This window comes from Haliotis rufescens, unplaced genomic scaffold (assembly GCF_023055435.1).
Source record: "Haliotis rufescens isolate VD_foot unplaced genomic scaffold, xgHalRufe1.0.p SCAF_25, whole genome shotgun sequence".
Lineage (NCBI taxonomy): Eukaryota > Metazoa > Mollusca > Gastropoda > Lepetellida > Haliotidae > Haliotis > Haliotis rufescens.
Genome location: NW_025963946.1, coordinates 577,493 through 598,038, shown reverse-complemented (window position 1 = coordinate 598,038; position 20,546 = coordinate 577,493). Strand labels below are relative to the sequence as shown.

At 44.9% G+C, this 20,546-nt stretch overlaps 1 protein-coding gene across 5 annotated transcripts in view; it reads left to right on the top strand.

Annotated features, from left to right (window-relative positions):
* LOC124123712 (diacylglycerol kinase delta-like) overlaps window positions 1-20,546 on the top strand; it is a 195,698-nt gene that overhangs the window by 25,063 nt on the left and 150,089 nt on the right. For all 5 annotated transcript variants that reach the window (XR_006859334.2, XM_046486880.2, XM_046486883.2 and 2 more), the window contains exons 3-4: window positions 14,562-14,609; window positions 17,230-17,292. Coding sequence is in view for 4 of the 5 variants with exons in the window: in XM_046486880.2 (XP_046342836.1) it covers window positions 14,562-14,609; window positions 17,230-17,292 (111 nt within the window). In the remaining variant the exon portion in view is untranslated. The remainder of the gene's footprint in view (window positions 1-14,561; window positions 14,610-17,229; window positions 17,293-20,546) is intronic.

Below are 20,546 nucleotides of genomic sequence, written 5' to 3'. Positions count from 1 at the left end.
GGGTGAGGGGTTGGTGAGGTGAAGGTGGGGGTGAGGGGTTGGTAGGGGTGAGGTGAAGGTGGGGGTCGGGATGCAGACTGGGGTGAGGTGAAGGTGGGGGTGAGGTGAAGGTGGGGGTCGGGATGCAGACTGGGGTGAGGTGAAGGTGGGGGTGAGGGGTTGGTGGGGGTGAGGTGAAGGTGGGGTGAGGGGTTGGTGGGGGTGAGGGGTTGGTGAGGTGAAGGTGGGGGTGAGGGGTTGGTAGGGGTGAGGTGAAGGTGGGGGTCGGGATGCAGGCTGGGGTGAGGTGAAGGTGGGGGTGAGGGGTTGGTAGGGGTGAGGTGAAGGTGGGGGTCGGGATGCAGACTGGGGTGAGGTGAAGGTGGGGGTGAGGGGTTGGTGGGGGTGAGGTGAAGGTGGGGGTGAGGGGTTGGTGGGGGTGAGGTGAAGGTGGGGGTGAGGGGTTGGTGGGGGTGAGGTGAAGGTGGGGGTGAGGGGTTGGTGGGGGTGAGGTGAAGGTGGGGGTGAGGGGTTGGTAGGGGTGAGGTGAAGGTTGGGGTGGGGGATGCAGACTGGGGTGAGGTGAAGGTGGAGGTGAAGGTGGGGGTGAGGGGTTGGTGGGGGTGAGGTGAAGGTGGCGGATGCAGATGGAGGTGAGGTGAAGGTGGGGGTGGGGGATGCAGACTGGGGTGAGGTGAAGGTGGGGGTGGGGGATGCAGATGGGGGTGAGATGCAGTGGGGGTGGGGTGTAGACTGATACTTAGTCTCTGAAAATATATAATCTTGATAGAAACAAACAACTCCGTTTAAATTGAAAAGAAAGCCCCTGTGAGATGGGGGATTCAGAACTGAGCCTGTGAAAAATCTAGACTTACTTTATTTAGGGATATGGCACAACAGTGAGTAATGGCTTGGCAGAAGGGAAAATAATATCTTTCAGGGACTGAGGCTGGAAGGGTCGTTGTCGGCATGGGTTCTTGAGATATGTACCCCAGGTACGTTTCTATATCTATGGGTGGGCTGAGGGTGGGCTGTGGTTGTGTTGTGGCTGGGCTTTGGTTGTGGCGTGGTTGGGCTGTGGTTGTGTCATGGTTAGGCTGTGGTTGTGTCATGGTTGTGTTGTGGGTGGGCTGTGGTTGTGTCATGGTTGGGCTGTTGGTGGGTCATGGTTGTGTCATGGTTGGGACGGGGTGGTGTCGTGGTTGGGCTGCAGGTTGGCTGTGGTTGTGTTGTTGCTGGGCTGTGGTTGTGTCGTGGTTGTGTTGTGGCTGGGCTGTGGTTGTGTCGTGGTTGGGCTGCAGGTGGGCGGCGGTTGTGTTGTGGTTGTGTTGTGGCTGGGCTGTGGTTGTGTCGTGGTTGGGCTGCAGGTTGGCGGCGGTTGTGTTGTGGTTGTGTTGTGGCTGGGCTGTGGTTGGGTCGTGGTTGGGCTGCAGGTGGGCGGCGGTTGTGTTGTGGCTGGGCTGTGGTTGTGTTGTGGCTGGGCTGTGGTTGTGTCGTGGTTGTGTTGTGGCTGGGCTGTGGCTGGGCTGTGGTTGGACTGCAGGTGGGCGGCGGTTGTGTTGTGGTTGTGTTGTGGCTGGGCTGTGGTTGGGTCGTGGTTGGGCTGCAGGTGGGCGGCGGTTGTGTTGTGGTTGTGTTGTGGCTGGGCGGCGGTTGTGTCGTGGTTGGGCTGCAGGTGGGCTGTGGTTGTGTTGTGGCTGGGCTGCAGGTGGGCGGCGGTTGTGTTGTGGCTGGGCTGCAGGTGGGCGGCGGTTGTGTTGTGGCTGGGCTGCAGGTGGGCGGCGGTTGTGTTGTGGCTGGGCTGCAGGTGGGCGGCGGTTGTGTTGTGGCTGGGGTGCAGGTGGGCGGCGGTTGTGTTGTGGCTGGGCTGCAGGTGGGCGGCGGTTGTGTTGTGGCTGGGCTGCAGGTGGGCTGTGGTTGTGTTGTGGCTGGGCTGTGGTTGTGTTGTGGCTGGGCGGCGGTTGTGTTGTGGCTGGGCTGCAGGTGGGCGGCGGTTGTGTTGTGGTTGGGCTGCAGGTGGGCTGTGGTTGTGTTGTGGCTGGGCTGCAGGTGGGCGGCGGTTGTGTTGTGGCTGGGCTGCAGGTGGGCTGTGGTTGTGTTGTGGCTGGGCTGCAGGTGGGCTGTGGTTGTGTTGTGGTTGGGCTGCAGGTGGGCGGCGGTTGTGTTGTGGCTGGGCTGCAGGTGGGCCGCGGTTGTGTTGGGGTTGGGCTGCAGGTGGGCGGCGGTTGTGTTGTGGCTGGGCTGCGGTTGTGTTGTGGCTGGGCTGCAGGTGGACGGCGGTTGTGTTGTGGCTGGGCTGCAGGTGGGCGGCGGTTGTGTTGTGGCTGGGCTGCAGGTGGGCGGCGGTTGTGTTGTGGCTGGGCTGCAGGTGGGCGGCGGTTGTGGCTGGGGTGCAGGTGGGCGGCGGTTGTGTTGTGGCTGGGCTGCAGGTGGGCGGCGGTTGTGTTGTGGTTGGGCTGCAGGTGGGCGGCGGTTGTGTTGTGGTTGGGCTGCAGGTGGGCGGCGGTTGTGTTGTGGCTGGGCTGCAGGTGGGCTGTGGTTGTGTTGTGGCTGGGCTGCAGGTGGGGCGGCGGTTGTGTTGTGGCTGGGCTGCGGGTGGGTCATGGTTGGGACGGGGTTGGGACGGGGTTGGGACGTGGTTGGACTATATGATACATGTCTGCATGACTTGGTCGATGCATGTCATCGCATCCCAATTGCGTGGATCGATGTTTATGACGTCAATCTCTGGATTGTCTGGACCAGACTCGATCATTTACAACATAAACATGCATGATAAAGACAGACGGCAACACACATACCCTGAGAGCGGATGGTCACGTCATGCCAAAGACGTTAAAAGATTGTACTTGTTTTTGCCATCCCTCTGCATTAAGGGGCTAAAACAAGGACTGATCCTATAGTATACTGTGTCTGAGTCGGGTATCCATGTTAAGACTGAAGCATGGTATCTCAGAAGGCTAGCACTATAAAATATCAGTCCTGACTAGTACCTGCAACCACACACATGCATGCATGTTACTGTACAAGTGCTATCTGGAATGTGACATTAACCCACATTTCACTAAAGTCACTTGGGGAAAACAATGAAATTTGCATCAGAAAAGAAATCTTTTTAGAAGAGAGGAATATATTGTGTAATCATGGTGATAAGAGATTTAATGAACTGTATGATAAGTCTAGGTGTTCGGCCAGCAATGGCCAGTAGGGAGGAACACCCATTAATTAATGTATTCTGTCGTTATGAGTCTTTGTTTGATAGCACCAAATCCATGCTCACGAGTGTCATCAAGGTGCGATCTTCGGTGACCTAGATCTACATAATGAGTTTGGGCTCACACAATAAGACCTGTTGATGAAGTGCCATGTTTAATAGTTCCTTGTAGGCAGGCCATTACCATTCTCTCCTGAGTAATTGTCTAAATGCTGGGCGGTCATAAAATACCCAGCATCTTGTTTTCGAGCTAATTTTAGTAGTAATTGTGAATGGTGGTTGAACCCAGAGCTAGCCTGTGTGAGGAGATAGCAGTCCAGTGATGTGGCATGTGTTTGATAAGTTTGGACCAAATAGAACCGGCACATTGCAATCCTCGGGGATAGTAAAGCCACAGTGAAAGAAACTGAATGCTGCGTAGCTTAAACTGACCACTGGATTTTTCTGGCGTGCTTAGGCACAGGATTTTAAGAAGAGAAAAATTATTCATGGCATAATGAAAATTATTAGTTTTCCTTACGTTTTACAATAAATTTTTTAAAGTTTTCACTTGATGTGCTAAGGGAAATCTGTTCTTGATAATACGAAATGTTTGGCTTGGAAAGTAAAATGTTTACATGAAAACAGTGACAAAATACTAATGGTTTCATTGTTGCAACCTGGGCAAAAATACTGATGTAGGAGGATTAGTTGATGACCCATCATTCCCATGAAAGTCCTGTTTAAGACACCAGTGGAAGACCTGGTTGATGACCCAGGGAAGACCTGTTTAAGACACCAGTGGAAGACCTGGTTGATGACCCAGGGAAGACCTGTTTAAGGCACCAGTGGAAGACCTGGTTGATGACCCATGAAAGACCTGTTTAAGACACCAGTGGAAGACCTGGTTGATGACCCATGAAAGACCTGTTTAAGGCACCAGAGGAAGACCTTGTTGATGACCTAGGGAAGACTTAGGTGATGACCCAGGGACAACCAAGGCCATGACCCAGGGATGACCAAGGTGATGACCCAGGGACGACCAAGGTGATGACCCAGGGAAGACCTAGGTGATGACCCAGGGAAGACCTGTTTAAGGCACCAGTGGAAGACCTGGTTGATGACCCAGGGAAGACCTGTTTAAGGCACCAGTGGAAGACCTGGTTGATGACCCATGAAAGACCTGTTTAAGGCACCAGTGGAAGACCTGGTTGATGACCCAGGGAAGACCTGTTTAAGGCACCAGTGGAAGACCTGGTTGATGACCCACGAAAGACCTGTTTAAGCCACCAGTGGAAGACCTGGTTGATGACCCATGAAAGACCTGTTTAAGACACCAGTGGAAGACCTGGTTGATGACCCATGAAAGGCCTGTTTAAGACACCAGTGGAAGACCTGGTTGATGACCCATGAAAGACCTGTTTAAGGCACAAGTGGAAGACCTGGTTGATGACCCAGGGAAGACCTGTTTAAGACACCAGTGGAAGACCTGGTTGATGACCCATGAAAGACCTGTTTAAGACACCAGTGGAAGACCTGGTTGATGACCCAGGGAAGACCAAGGTGATGACCCAGGGACGACCAAGGTGATGACCCAGGGACGACACAGGGATGACCATGGTGATGACCCAGGGACGACCAAGGTGATGACCCAGGGAAGACCAAGGTGATGACCCAGGGACGACCATGGTGATGGCCCAGGGACGACCAAGGTGATGACCCAGGGATGACAATGGTGATGACCCAGTTATGACCATGGTGATGACACAGGGACGACCATGGTGATGACCCAGGGACGACCAAGGTGATGACCCAGGGAAGACCTAGGTGATGACCCAGGGAAGACCATGGTGATGACCCAGGGACGACCATGGTGATGACCCAGGGACGACCAAGGTGATGACCCAGGGAAGACCAAGGTGATGACCCAGGGACGACCATGGTGATGACCCAGGGACAACCAAGGTGATGACCCAGGGATGACCAAGGTGATGACCCAGGGACGACCATGGTGATGACCCAGGGACAACCAAGGTGATGACCCAGGGATGACCAAGGTGATAACCCAGGGACGACCAAGGTGATGACCCAGGGAAGACCAAGGTGATGACCCAGGGACGACCATGGTGATGACCCAGGGACAACCAAGGTGATGACCCAGGGATGACCAAGGTGATAACCCAGGGAAGCCCTATTAATGACCCAATGACACCTGTTTATAATTCACAGAAGACCTGTTTATGGCCAACAAGGACCTGGTTGATGATCCCTGGAGGATCTCGCTCACAACTGATTGGTGTGCAGCTAACCAGGGTGATTGTTTCATCTGGTTAAACTTTGATGACAGAAGGGTGAGGATGTTGCGTGAGTGAGTGGTTCGACCATTGCATTATGCAGGGGGCCCAGATTTGCACTGGTGGGGAGGGAATGTCGTCACAGATGCCTCTCGTGTGGTTAATTGCTGCACTAATTAAGTTGTCTCTATTATTGATTATCTGCAATCTCGTCCAGTTGGACAACTGATGGAAAGATACGTTTGGATCTTTTCTTGAATTAGATATATGGTTTTGAACAATGGTTACATTACTGAAATGAAGCCAAGCATGTTCGAAAATTAAGAAAATAGAAAATGTTATAAAAACATGTGTAAAATTAAATTTTGTTTTTTTCATTTAACATGTTATGGTCAGAACTTTAGGTTTAATCAATGCACTGAAGCATCACAGCAAAGTGTTAAATACTGTATGTCTGTATTCTTCCTAATCAAGATGATCAACATAGATGTTTTGGTTTCTATGTGAAGGAGAAACAAAGAATGCTGTTATGTCAGACTATCAGTTGTCACCCAAACATAGCAAGCATGGCTTACATCCATTCGGGAAATTCTTAATCATGTTCATCCTTAGGAACAGCATCTTTAGCAAGGGAGGCCGACAAAGGTCAACACGGGATCAAATTGTGAAAATATACCAATCTGACAGATAAAACACCCCTCCATCCACACAAGCCCTGAAATTAAAAAAAACAACACAAAAAATGCAGAGACCCAACCTGCCACATTGCCACTCCTAAATAATAGGAACCAAACATGGACCCAGTAGCCCATATTTGTTGAACCTGATGCAGTTGTTCTACCTCTGAACCAGCACCCTAACATGCCGCTCCCGTTCACCAGACGCCATCGCTTCAGCAAGCCGAGGAATGACAAGGAATTAAGTCCCTTGTGTAATAATTCAAACTTTCTGTTTAAACTAGTTTCCATGCATTAGATCACTCAGGCTGATATTGACTCGAAACTTCTGAATAGCCCATCACTGTTTGACTACATTGACCGAGTTTCGGATGCATTTCCATGAAAATAGGGAAATCCTCTGTTCTGATAGGAATCCGGATGTGGGATGTGAGACAAGCGCGCCACAACTGCATGTTTTTATTGTAATGATTTCGGCTTCAATCCATGAATGCAATGGGAAAAAAATGACAATTGGCATGATGCCAGATCTAAGTCAACAGTTTTCTGTGTACTTCCTCTTTGCATGGGATGCTGGGATACGATAACATGTTTTGGTTGTAACGATTAATGCATTGTGAGTTAAAGCAGCTCTGTCTGGATTGAGGAATAGTTTGTTTTATTTGGTGTTTGTGTGGTTTCAAGCTTATTTCTGTTTTGGGTCATCCTCCTTGATCAAGGGTGTTATATCTCCAGTTTCTTTCCCACGGTTAGAAAAATGGTGAGATATGGCGATCACCATATCCGTCCGTGCATCCATCAGCCAGACATCCATTTTCCGTATCCGGAGCAGAACTCCAAAACTGTTAAATATTTCTTGTTGAAACCTTCTATATAGATCAGTCTAGTGGTGAACTGGTGCCTTTTGATGATTTGTGATTTTAAAAATTACTGAACAGCAGAAGTTTTTATTCATTGAACTGAAGGTATCCAAAGGCAATGAACCAAAAGTGGGGTACAAGTAGCCAAACTCCCGTCTGATCCGACCCGACTCGGGGGATGTCATCTCCTGATGCCGCTTGTTGTTACAGCCTGGACCCATTCACAATCCTAGTTTGTTGTAGAAGTGATGTCATTGTGATGTCATCATTTTAGTCTGTCTCTTAACTCGGCACTGAATTTCTTGCTCAGAAGTGTGATTTGATTGGATTTCTAGTTTGAGCAATGTTTGAGCAAACCGGACTCAGAACGAAGTTGTGACAGTGAGACGGTCCATGGTATTTATGGTAATAGAATGAAGATGTAATACCCTGGAAAACTGAGGATGGATTTCCTTACGGGTACCCAGTTACTCAACTGAAACCATGACCATGTGTTTGTTTAGAAGGGTGGTTGGGCAGGAACGTTGGGCAGGGTTTAGGGTTAGGCTCGGTTCCCACTAACTGCTGCTTGTAGAATGCTTGTAGAACTGTAGACATTGGATTTGGTTGGCAGGCTCGGTGGGTCATTACCAACAGTTGGATGTTGTTCTTAATATCAACCATGTGTTTGTCTCCCTGACTAGGTTGTTTACAGGCTGATGTTAAGACTGGAATATTGATGACTGAGCCAGAAAACAAATGAAAGAGACCTTTCCCCCCAAAAATGACGATAGGAATGTTGGTACCATTATACACCTTTAACAAAGGAACCCGTGGAGATCTGGGGTAGACTAGGTCTTCAGCAACCCATGCTTGCCGTAAAACTCGACTATGCTTGTCGTAAGACGTGACTAACGGGATTGGGTGGTCAGGTTCGCTGACTTGGTTGATGCATGTCATCGTATCCCAATTGAGTGGATCGATGCTCATGATGTCAATCATTGGATTGTCTGGTCCAGCCTTAATTATTTACAGACCTCCGTCATATAGCTGGAATATTGTGGAGTGCGGCGTTAAACAACAAACAAACAAACAAACCAACAAAACTTAACAAAGGCTCAGATGAAGGAAACAAATAGATCATTATCAATGCTATTTATTATTTGCACTCACTCAATTCATGGGGGACATGGGTGGCCCAGTTGCTAAGGTGCCGCTTTTGCTATACAGAGTTGCATCCCTTGGACATGCCAGAAACCTATGATTGTGGGTTCAAATCCTGATTCACCCCGATTATATTTCTAGGTTTATCAGCACCATACCCGTGCTCGTGTGTTTCACCTAATTGGTAAACGTCTGAGACCTGCATCTCTTTGGACTTTCCTCCCACATTAAGCTGACACACTGTGATATAACTTGAATACTGTTAAAAGCATCATTGAACCTAACTCACTCAATCAGTTCATGCCATATTAACATATTCTAATCCGAAAAAAATATCCATTTTTCAACAGTGTTCAAAACAACAAATGTTTTCTTTATAAAAAAAATAAATTTTCGGCAATTTGAGGGAAATTAGGGAAAAAGGTGAAGAATAGATGGTCCTTTTGTGATGGCGTTATGCTAAGTTGGTGACTGAGTGAAGTTTGTTGACCCAGGAGGACAAATGGCTGACTTTGTTACTGCAGCTGTAGCTCTGACTAATGACATGAATGTGAAGGGGACATCTCATGGACATGGTGAATCATTGTGTTGCAAATGTCAGGGTGTGTTTGTGTTCATGGAATCTGTAATGTAGCATGAAAAGTTCATAACCATGACAACAGGAATGAGGGCAGTGTTGTTAACTCTTTCATCACTGGCTGCCCCAGAGTTATGTCCCTTGAGACCCTGCAGTCCCTGACACTGACAAGGCCTGTACACTGGCCTCCCTGGCAGTATTATTGGAAAATCACACTATCATTTTTGATGCACTTTTTCTACCAGAAACTTGCTTTTAATATACATTTATCATATACCATTGTAAAGAGGATTAAGTATACTTTAACATTCTTTGTTGTTATTGTCTCTAACCTTTGTTATTTTCTAATTACAGGTGTTTACAAGTGAAATAAAACTTGAAAACACTGAAAAAATGAAAACAGACAATGAATTTTGGCTCAAATTGTATTACAAATCACAAAAATAAATCACAGATACAAGGTAAACATAACACAGTGGTCTTGTCATCTTGGACGGCACAGGTAATCCCAGGTGTTACAGGTAAATTCTCTTCATGCACATCTGTAAACAAATAAACAAGTTTACAACTCTTGGTACTGACTTTGTTTTCTATACTGATGTCACATATTACTTATGATACACTTACAGCCTCTTAGGTAAACTCGTTAACACAGGTAAACTTGTTAACGCAGGTAAACTCATTAACACAGGTAAAAACACAAATATTTGATTTATTTTGTTCTTTTTCAGGATTTGAAACAAAAATTAAGTATTTAAGTTTTTAAAAAGTTATTTATCACATTATCTGAACATTGAACCACAGCTACTATAAGAATGACATCACAGGGAAGATAACACAGATTGACCTGAAGAGGGAAACATTGTAAAAGGACGGAAAGATCGTAAATTCAAGTTCTGCAAATATACAAGTTGTGATAACATATTTACAATACACTGCTATTTACAATTGCATAATAAATTAAATCAGTACTTTATTAAATCAATTAATAAATAAATAATCATTACAGTTACTAAAATTTAAATTAAGATGTAAAAAACAAGAAAACAAACATGAATATGGAAATAAATTTTATTCAAATTGAGCGAAATATAAGGACATACGACAAACCGGCAAACTACAATTCGGATTGCGATCAGAAAAATAAATTTAAAAAAAACAAAACAGATACGTCATGCCACTCACCTTTGTTGTTGTTGTGATCGCTCGTTCACGTGTAGGCTGCATTCTCATTCGTCGCACTGATAATCTGTTCAAACACAGAATCATTGTAAAACAGTTGGAAAAAATCAATAGCACGACTCTTCACTCACCGTGTCAATATATATTCTTGAATCCGGTCGCCTCTTCAAAATCCCTCATGTCTCCACTGTCGTGTGTCCCTCTGCCACTCCCATTCTCGAAAGTTGGCGGGGGGGGGGGGGGGGGGGGGGGGACACCTCGTCGAAACCGTCAAAATCTTCACGAAAATATTCGCGAAATTCCCTCTCCCCTTCGCGTAAATTATTCAATTCAAACACATTATTATTCCCGATATAGTCGTTGTTAATCATCTGATCGCTATCCGAATCGTAGTTGGCCGCCATTACGCTTGATTTACGATTCAAGCGAGAAAAATACCTGTCGCGAAAACAGGTGACATACCCGCGATTTTCGCGCCAAAAAGACGGGGAAATTCCATCGAATGACGTGTCAATACGTGTAGATCTCGTTTCCATATTTAGAACGAGATTACACACGAGAAAGGAAGTAGAAAGAGCGATTTTGTAAACACGCTCGCGCCGCCCGATTTATCGGGCAGCCGGGTTCTGGGCCTCGGCTTATGCTGCCCGATTTTTCGGGCAGCCGGGTCCTGGGACACGGTTTATCCTGCCCGATAAATCGGGCAGTCGGGGCGAAAGGGTTAATGTCATGTGCGGCAGCGGCAGTAGTAATAGTAACAGAAGTTGAAGTAGTCGTAGTCGTAGCAGTCGTGGTCGTGGTAGTAATAGTAGTAGTAGTCACAAGTAGTGGTAGTAGTAGTGGTGGTAGTAGTAGTAGGAACAGAAGTTGAAGTAGTCGTAGTCGTAGCAGTCGTGGTCATGGTAGTAATAGTAGTAGTAGTAGTAGTAGTAGTCACAGAAGTAGTGGTAGTAGTAGTGGTGGTAGTAGTAGTAGTAGTAGTAGTAGTCACAGAAGTCGTGGTAGTAGTAGTGGCAGTAATAGTAGTAGTAGTAGTCACAGAAGTAGTGGTAGTAGTAGTGGTGGTAGTAGTAGTAGGAACAGAAGTAGTAGTAGTTTTAGTAGGAACAGAAGTAGTTGTAGCAGTAGTAGCAGCAGTAGTAGCAGTAGTAATAACAGAAGTAGCAGTAGTTTTAATAGTAGCTGCAGTTGTAGTTGTAGTCATAGTAGTAGCAGCAATAGTAGAAACAGGAGTGGTAGTAGCAGTAGCATCAGCAGCAGTAGTAGCAGTAGTAGTAGTAGTAGTAGTAGTAGTAGTAGTAGTAGAGAGGGCTACAGTTACAAGCGAGGTCCCCTGCCCTAACCTAAACTCTCTGTGGCCCTAAATTCAACATGACTCAAGACTGACTGCAGCTGAGTAAAACATGTCATCCCTTATAGTCTTGTTCTTGAACTTCAACCAATAACATGTCCTTTCACCAACAAATATAGCTGTGCCAGCTTACAAACGAAAGTATGGTTGTCCCTCGCGATAACGATTCGCTTAGATAACCGGGTGATAGATGGCAATTATAAATTTTATTAAGGTTGGCACCCTCATTATCATGATTATGTACAAATTATCCTGCAATAAAACCAATGTGCTATGCTTATGGTTATAATTTTTTTAAATATAGATAGTCCAAGTTTCAACTAAAATAACACGATATGAGCATGTGTTGTTCCTGGTAAAATAATAGTTTCAGACAATATTTCTTGTGATCATTGTATCAGAGTACACTGAAGTTCTATTTTGGGTCATTTCTTAACTGAATCACTGGTAGAGTGCGAGAAAATGAGTGTACTGCTGATAGGTATTTCCGTCTTAGTTTACGAGACAATACACAGTAATCTTACCTTTTGCATCTAAAACAATGCCTAGCATAACAAGAAATACAATGGAAATGGTAAACCATCATGTCTAGTGGTATTTTATCACTAATGTCTCATCGTCATTGACCAAGTTTATTATCACCTGCTTGTCCATTCACCTGAAGCCGTACGATGTAGGTGTGCGGAGTGCAGAATTATACTCAAGTCCATACTTTACACTAGAAAATACAGTATCACCCTTGTCAGGAATTAGCACTGGGCCAATGCTTGATGTAACAGTACAAATCATACGTAATCGGAAACCTTTCGGGAGGAATTACAAGAACAGGACAATTGTGTATGATTGATTTCTATAGTGTAAACAAAGATGGCGGCAAATGGGTGATTCATTGGTCGTGATGATGAAATGAAATGGTGATATGTTAGTCAACGTAAATTTGTATTTTAAGAAAATAACTGCACATGCTGGTTCCTAACTGCATGCACCATTTTTTTAAAATTAGGCGAGAATTGCGCATGACTTATGACATAACCAATCACTGAATGATCCGAAAATTTGAAAATGAATAAAACCATAGTGTACCTTTCTGAAGTTGCCAAACTCATGACGTGTCTTTAATTAAGTCACTCAGTCGGTGTGACTGTGAAGCAATCACAGATAAATCACACAATGCTGTGAAGTATTTTTGTCGGCTGTGATACTGTGAAATCTTCATCCAAGGCTAACTTGTCACTTCTGGTAGAACTGTCCCCTTCAATACTCTTTATAAGGTGGACGTTGTCAAAAGCAACTGAACTTGTGATAACGTAACAGGATAACCGTGATTACTTATTCATAACACACTCCACAGCCTAGAGCACCCCTCATCATTTGCATAGCACAATATTTGGGGGGAAATTTGAAGGAGGAATATGTATCCCGCTCATGTTGTTATAGTGAAACTAGATTATATCAAGCCATTGCTATGTACATATACCGTCTAATGGATTTGCTGGGATTTGTAAGTATGGTTTGTGTGGTTGACAGACCTTATTTATTGACTTTGATGTTGAAGTGCATTAAACAGAGAAATGATGATCTGACACCTCATTAACGAGGGCTTTATTGCAACGCTCGATCTGCCAGGGGAAAAGTGATCAGGTAGATGGTCGTCCCTGTTTAGTTCGGGCTGGAGATCAGGGCCCATGTAGGCCTTCAGTGAATGATAAGGTGTGTTAGTCATATGTCCACAAATAAAGCAGGACCACAACTTTGTCCTGAATGTTGGACAGGGATACCGTCATCGTAGGTTTGGTAGGTATCATGTACTGACTTCATGGAAACTGTGTCTTGGAAGTGGTTGCATGTATATGTATATAGGCACTTCTGTGTAATTGTGTTCGGCCGAGACATTTTTCAATACTCGATTTTTTAATTTTTTTTTAGGTTGTGGTATGCATAGTATTTGAGATTCTTTCAGGGTTTGCATACCCAAAGACAAAGTCAATTCTAACCAGTTCAGCCCCAAACCCCACCCAAAGTCATCTCAATCAAACATTCATCACACCCATTCCCATGCCACACCCATGCCACACCCATGCCACACCCATGCCACACCCTCACCACACCACACCAACACCACACCTGCATCACACCCACACCACACCCACACCACACCCACACCACACCAACACCACAACCTCACCACACCCACACCACACCGTCACCACTCCCATTCCACACCCACACCACACCCACACCCCTCCATTCCACCCCTCCCAGAAACACAGCAGTGGTTGAGACCCAGATTCCACACAACGGATCATAATAAGACTTCACCCCATTTTGCTGAATTCTAACCCAACCCCATTCATCCCACCCAGTGGCCTTTGTGCACATGTGCCCACACCTTCAAACCTTCCATCCCACCCCAGTGGAGTGTGTGCACATGTGCCCACACCATAAGACCATCCATCCAACCCAGTGGCGCTTGTGCACATGTGTCCACACCATCAGACCATCCATCCCAGCCAATCTACTCATCCAACGTCAAGGACCGTCTCCTTGGTCTAGTGGTAGAGCATCTGCCCGGAGACGCCGTCTCCTTGATCTTGTGGTAGAGCGTCTGCCCGGAGAGCGGAAGGTGTGGGGTTTCATACCTGGCCGGTCACACCAAAAGATGTTAAATGATGGTACTTGTTGTTACCCTGCCTGATGCTCAGCATTAAGGGGCTGAAACAAGGACTGGACGGCTCGGAGTCAGTATACTGTGTGGGGTATTCAGTGGAGTATGCAAACGCAACGTTAATCAGATTGAACAACTTTTTACTTCAGTCAGACATGGGACAAGTGGCTAAACTTACAGACTGCATAAAGAAACATTTTCCTCCATATTTATTCAGAAAATGTATGAATATCCGTGCCGATGGCAATTTGTTAAATGGCTGAAGGTATCATTTAGACCTGCTTTGAGGCAACAATTCCCAGCTGAATTTAAAGTTTCCCAATTCCTCAGAAAGTAAAAAAGTTAGAACATTAAAAAAATCAAAATTTTAAACAATGTCCTAATTTGCCTGGCAAGAGCGGGCACCTGGTTGGAATCCTTCGGCCGTCTTTGTTGATGTTTTAAACGGTTGACTACATATCCAGGTGAGGCTACAGGGCCGTGACACTGTGTTTCAGCATATGACATTCATATCAGTCAGAATTTGGCTATGGATTGGACCTGTTTCCAGGGTATTTATCCGAACAGAATGGACGTATAATCCCTTGATCACTGAGGATGGTGTAGTACCCACCATAACCATTGTTGTCTCTGTTTGCAGACATGCACCAAAGAAGGTTACCTCATGAAGCAGACCAGCTCCTTCCAGGTGCGTAGCAACATTCAACACATCCGCTGGCCGTGATTGGGAAGGGAAGTACAAAGGAGCAATTCAGTGGGCATTATAGCATGGTCTTAGCAGCATTCAACACATCCGCTGGCCGTGATTGGGAAGGGAAGTACAAAGGAGCGATTCAGTGGGCATTATAGCATGGTCTAAGCAACATTCAACACATCTGCTGGCCGTGATTGGGAAGGGAAGTACAAAGGAGCAATTCAGTGGGCATTATAGCATGGTCGTAGCAACATTCAACACATCTGCTGGCCGTGATTGGGAAGGGAAGTACAAAGGAGCGATTCAGTGGGCATTATAGCATGGTCTAAGCAACATTCAACACATCTGCTGGCCGTGATTGGGAAGGGAAGTACAAAGGAGCCATTCAGTGGGCATTATAGCATGGTCTAAGCAACATTCAACACATCCGCTGGCCGTGATTGGGAAGGGAAGTACAAAGGAGCAATTCAGTGGGCATTATAGCATGGTCTAAGCAACATTCAACACATCTGCTGGCCGTGATTGGGAAGGGAAGTACAAAGGAGCAATTCAGTGGGCATTATAGCATGGTCATAGCAACATTCAACACATCTGCTGTCCGTACAAAGGAGCGATTCAGTGGGCATTATAGCATGGTCTAAGCAACATTCAACACATCCGCTGGCCGTGATTGGGAAGGGAAGTAAAAAGGAGCGATTCAGTGGGCATTATAGCATGGTCTAAGCAACATTCAACACATCTGCTGGCCGTGATTGGGAAGGGAAGTACAAGGAGCAATTCAGTGGGCATTATAGCATGGTCATACCAACATTCAACACATCTGCTGTCCGTACAAAGGAGCGATTCAGTGGGCATTATAGCATGGTCGTAGCAACATTCAACGCATCCGCTGGCCGTGATTGGGAAGGGAAGTACAAAGGAACGATTCAGTGGGCATTATAGCATGGTCTAAGCAACATTCAACACATCTGCTGGCCGTGATTGGGAAGGGAAGTACAAAGGAACGATTCAGTGGGCATTATAGCATGGTCTAAGCAACAATCAACACATTCGCTGGCCGTGATTGGGAAGGGAAGTACAAAGGAGCGATTCAGTGGGCATTATAGCATGGTCTAAGCAACATTCAACACATCCGCTGGCCGTGATTGGGAAGGGAAGTACAAAGGAGCGATTCAGTGGGCATTATGCTGAAATTAAACTGTGATTTGTCGGTCAACGTAAACCTGGTGGCGTAGGTGTTCTGGGATGCATCATTTATTGAAATTATGTGTGAATTGCGCATGGTGCTTGACTTCCTCAAGCACTGAGCTAAAACATATTATTTAAAGATAAATTTAAGTTTAGGCCACATTAAATTAATTGTTTCTTTTTTATCTAAATTTCTGAAAAAAGTATTGTTTGTCTATATGTTATTGTACAAACTGTTGACGGGTAATTTATATGAAGCATGAATGTTTGTAGCTGTGTGTGGTGTATTTCATCAACATGATCAACTACAGAAGGGAACACAAAATGATGTTCTTTGATTGTAGGAACCGTGGAACAAGGGGGTGCTTGGTAGTGTCCATGAAAATACAATCAATTTGTTATGGTCTCAAATCCAAACTTTAGAACATCAGTGTGTTTGGTTACTGTCAAAAACTGGCATCGTATTGTACTGAATGAACTTTCTAGATTTACTACTTACGAGGAGATAAGATTGCTGATAAGCTACCAGGACATAAATCGAGTCATATGCTGTAAATAGCCAGGAGGCATTGATTGGTGCCAGGGAACATGGCCTGCTGAAGCTCTATGGTCAAAGGGAGACAATTCTTACAGTTTGTTTTCCCGCGTTGATCCTGGGCTGAGCTACGATGACAGAGAGTTATTCACATGCATTACTACTAGATCCAACACACAATAAGGCCATTTATGTTTGTTGGTTTTAGTGGTGGGATGATCCTATGATGCAACGGTAGATCACGATTTTTAACTTCTTGATACAAGTATCAATCATGGTTGCACACAAAGTAAAAAATATATCTATACTTGCCTTGAATATTTGCTTCAATAACTGTTGTTACAGACACTAACTAGTAGGGAAAATTAGTTGTGAAAACGTAAATATTTTCATCCATGCGCCATACTTGACACTGCCAACTGTAAATCATCAGTGTGCCAGGTATTTGGCTACACTGTCTATGAAAAAGATGGCTTATGCACCTCAGATAAGAGCACATGCAAGTATCGTGATGCGTATCCGATGGCTCAGTTAGTGTATCATACCAGCCCTAGTTGGTTTACAAAACTCTCCAACATACAAAAACACTGAAATTTGAAAAAAACAACCAAAAACTTACAATCTTGATGGGGCCTATTCTGTATCACACAAGGTGAAAACATGACTTAGGAATATCAACCTCTATCTTTGTAGAAAGGGGTGTTTATGTTAAAGATAAAACATGTTACATATAGGTTTTCACTTGAGCTTTTCATTCTTTAATAGTGAGATTATTTTGGACATGTTTGTGGGAGGAATTTAACGAAATTTTGTTTTGTTCTGCATTGAATTTTTAAACTCTTAGAAACTGTGTTTTACTTAAGCTTACTGATCCTAAGTTTCTAATTCCAGCGCTGGAAGCGACGGTATTTCAAGCTGCAGGGAAGAAGACTCTACTATGCAAAGGATACCAAGGTGAGGTCATTCTCTACATTGGTCCGACCTGTGAAGATCCGGGGTAGAAAAGGTCTTCAGCAACCCATGCTTGCCATAAAAGGCGACTACGCTTGTCGTAAGAGGCGACTAACGGAATCGGGTGGTCAGGCTTGCTGACTTGGTTCATGCATGTCATCGATCCCAATTGTGTGGATCAATGCTCATGATGTCAATCACTGGATTGTCTGGTCCAGACCCGATTATAGCGAAGAGAAATGTTGGGTTTGGGACCATAACGTGTTAAAATGGGCAGGGGATATAGATGACTTCGTCGACTATATGCTTGTTTGCTTCATTGTTGGCTAGAGAAATAACTGAACTCACATTTACTTTTACGTGTTAACAAAGAGGTGTCAAGTCAGGAGCAGATGGTCAGATCCTGTCATGTGACTGATGGCGTGGATCGTTGTGTATGCTCCAGGTACTAGTTGGCCGGTCCCAAACTTCATTATTTGCTTGCTGCTGTGATATAGATTGAATATTGTTGAATGTGGTCTAAAAACACATAAACTAACTCATTTCATTCATGTGTCCATCAATGTGTGAAGCTCATTTCTGGTGTCCCCCGCCATGATATTGCTGGAATATTGCTAAAAGCAACGTAAAACTCACCGACTCACTCATGTGTCTATCAGCGTTTATTATCCCCCGCCACGAAGTGGAAGGGGGATTTAGGAATGGGTGCCGTCCGTCCGTCCATCTGTCACATTTCGTTTCCGGAGCAGATCTTGAAAACCGTACCATATTTCTTCACCAAACTTGGCACATAGATAGATCTAGTGGTGAACTGGTGCCTTTTGATAGTTTAGGATTTTTAAAAAAGTTATTTTTTGAGTTTCCATGGCAACGACTTTGATTTAGACTGAAAATGGCGGTAGTCCTCGTTTTCGGAGCAGATCTTGAAAAACGTACTATATTTCTTTACAAAAAGGCCCAGTGAACATAGTTCACAGGAGCTAATGCATTGCACACACCCGACATGTCAGATTGGCGGGGGATGTGAGTATTTCATGCTTGTTTTCATTGATGTGTTCAGGTTTACTTGAAATGCTACTAACTGTCCTACATCAGGATGGAGATTTCATGTCAGTTTTGCACTTGTCACCCGTTTCATCTGGTCGTCGTTGAGCGTTGGGTAAGAGATGTTGATACACTTGTGTTGGAAATAAATCTGGAAATATTTTGACGAAAATATTGTTTGTCATTGTGAAGTATATATGTGGGAATCATGACAAGTTGTTGGAAAACATTATTTCTTTGGGTGACCATGGTGACAAGTGGTTAAATGGTATATACTCATAATTATTTCAGTCACATCCGAATGTTTTATATTGATTAATGATACAAGGATTCATCATGTAGTCCCCTTAAACATACTGGAAAACTTTAACCAAGGGAGACAACTCAAGCAGTCATATATCAGCAAGCCTCTGATGAGTTAGGGTCAACAGGGTGAGCGATTTGTCTAGTTAGAAATGGTGAAATATGTGAATAGTGGGCAAGCAATACTAGGACTCGAAGTTTGTGCGAGCAGGGAGAAATTTCCATCTTTTAATAGAAAACATAATTATATGATGGTAATTTTTAAGGGAATGACCATGTTATAATCTGGAGTGTGCTCCATATTTGTGTTAGACACAGAATAATTTTTCGGCCACTCAAGTCATGTGCTTAGTTTCTTTGAAAGAAAGAGCCAACAAATTTTGTTGTGTGAGCATGCATGGATCACCGAATGGTCTGACACTGTGCAGACTGCTCTATAGAGTTGTGTCCCTTAATGATGTCAGGATTTCCTGATCAATTGTTTTTATCTCATATTTGTCCAGATTATGATCGTTGGTTTGTCAGCACCATGCCTATGCAGGTATGTTTCACCAAAGTGGTATACTTCTAAGATCTGCATCACATATGGCTTTCCTCACACATCAAGCGGACATGCTGTGATAGAACTGAAATTCCACTATAAGAGGAGAGTCGTACCTGTTCTCATGGACCGCCTCTGTGGTCTCATGGTAGAGTATCCGCCTGGCGAGGGGAAGGTTCGGGTTACAAACCCTGGCCACGTCATGCCAATAGACATTAAACGATGGTACTTGTTGTTACCCTACCTGACGCTTGGCATTAAGGGGTTAAATTCAGGGACTGGTGGGCTCCGAGGCAGTATACTGTGTCTGAGTGGGGTATTCTTTTTAAACTGCGGCATGGTATCTCAGTGGACTAGCACTATAATATTGGCATCAGTCTGCACTAATATAAGTGCAATAATCTTGGACGTGATGTTGAACTCCATTTCACCTCACCTTGAATCTGTTTTAATCAATCACATGCACCCCTGAGGATTGTGGGTGAGAATTGCTCCTCATCAACATCTGCTGATCATACCTGGATCAGGTGGTCCGCCTTGCTGACTTGGTGAATTGCACGTCATCGCGCCCCAATGACCTGGATCTGGTGGTCTGACACGCTGCCTCGGTGAATTGCACGTCAGTGGCTATTATGAGTTATGTCCCTTCTTTCACCTTCCAAGTGACCAATCAGATTCCACCTCTCATATCACTTGCATTTGCTTCAAACAAAATGGTGGTGCCAAGCTGCACATAGTCGCCATGTTTTTTATGGACAGGATATCGATTTTGTTTTTGATTGGACTATGCATGGACTGGTTAGTACAGCCACATTGTAACTCCAAATGGACTTTTATGGACTTTTATGGTCAGTTGACTCCCTTGCCTCAGGAAGATGTGTGATAATGAGTGAGTGAGTGTTTTATGCCACAGACGTGTAGGTAGTTCTGGTAATCGGACGTGTAGATAATTCTGGTAATTGGGCGCGTATATGGTTCTGGAAATTGGACGTGTAGATAGTTCTGGTAATCTGACGTGTAGATAGTTCTGGAAATAGGACGTGTAGATAGTTCTGGTAATCGGACGTGTAGATAGTTCTGGTAATCGGACGTGTAGATAATTCTGGTAATCGGGCGTGTAGATAGTTCTGGAAATTGGACGTGTAGATAGTTCTGGAAATTGGACGTGTAGATAGTTCTGGAAATTGGACGTGTAGATAGTTCTGGTAATTGGACGTGTAGATAGTTTTCGTAATTGGACGTGTAGATAGTTCTGGAAATTGGACGTATAGATAGTTCTGGTAATTGGACGTGTAGATAGTTTTCGTAATCGGACGTGTAGATAGTTCTGGAAATTGGAGGTGTAGATAGTTCTGGTAATCAGACGTGT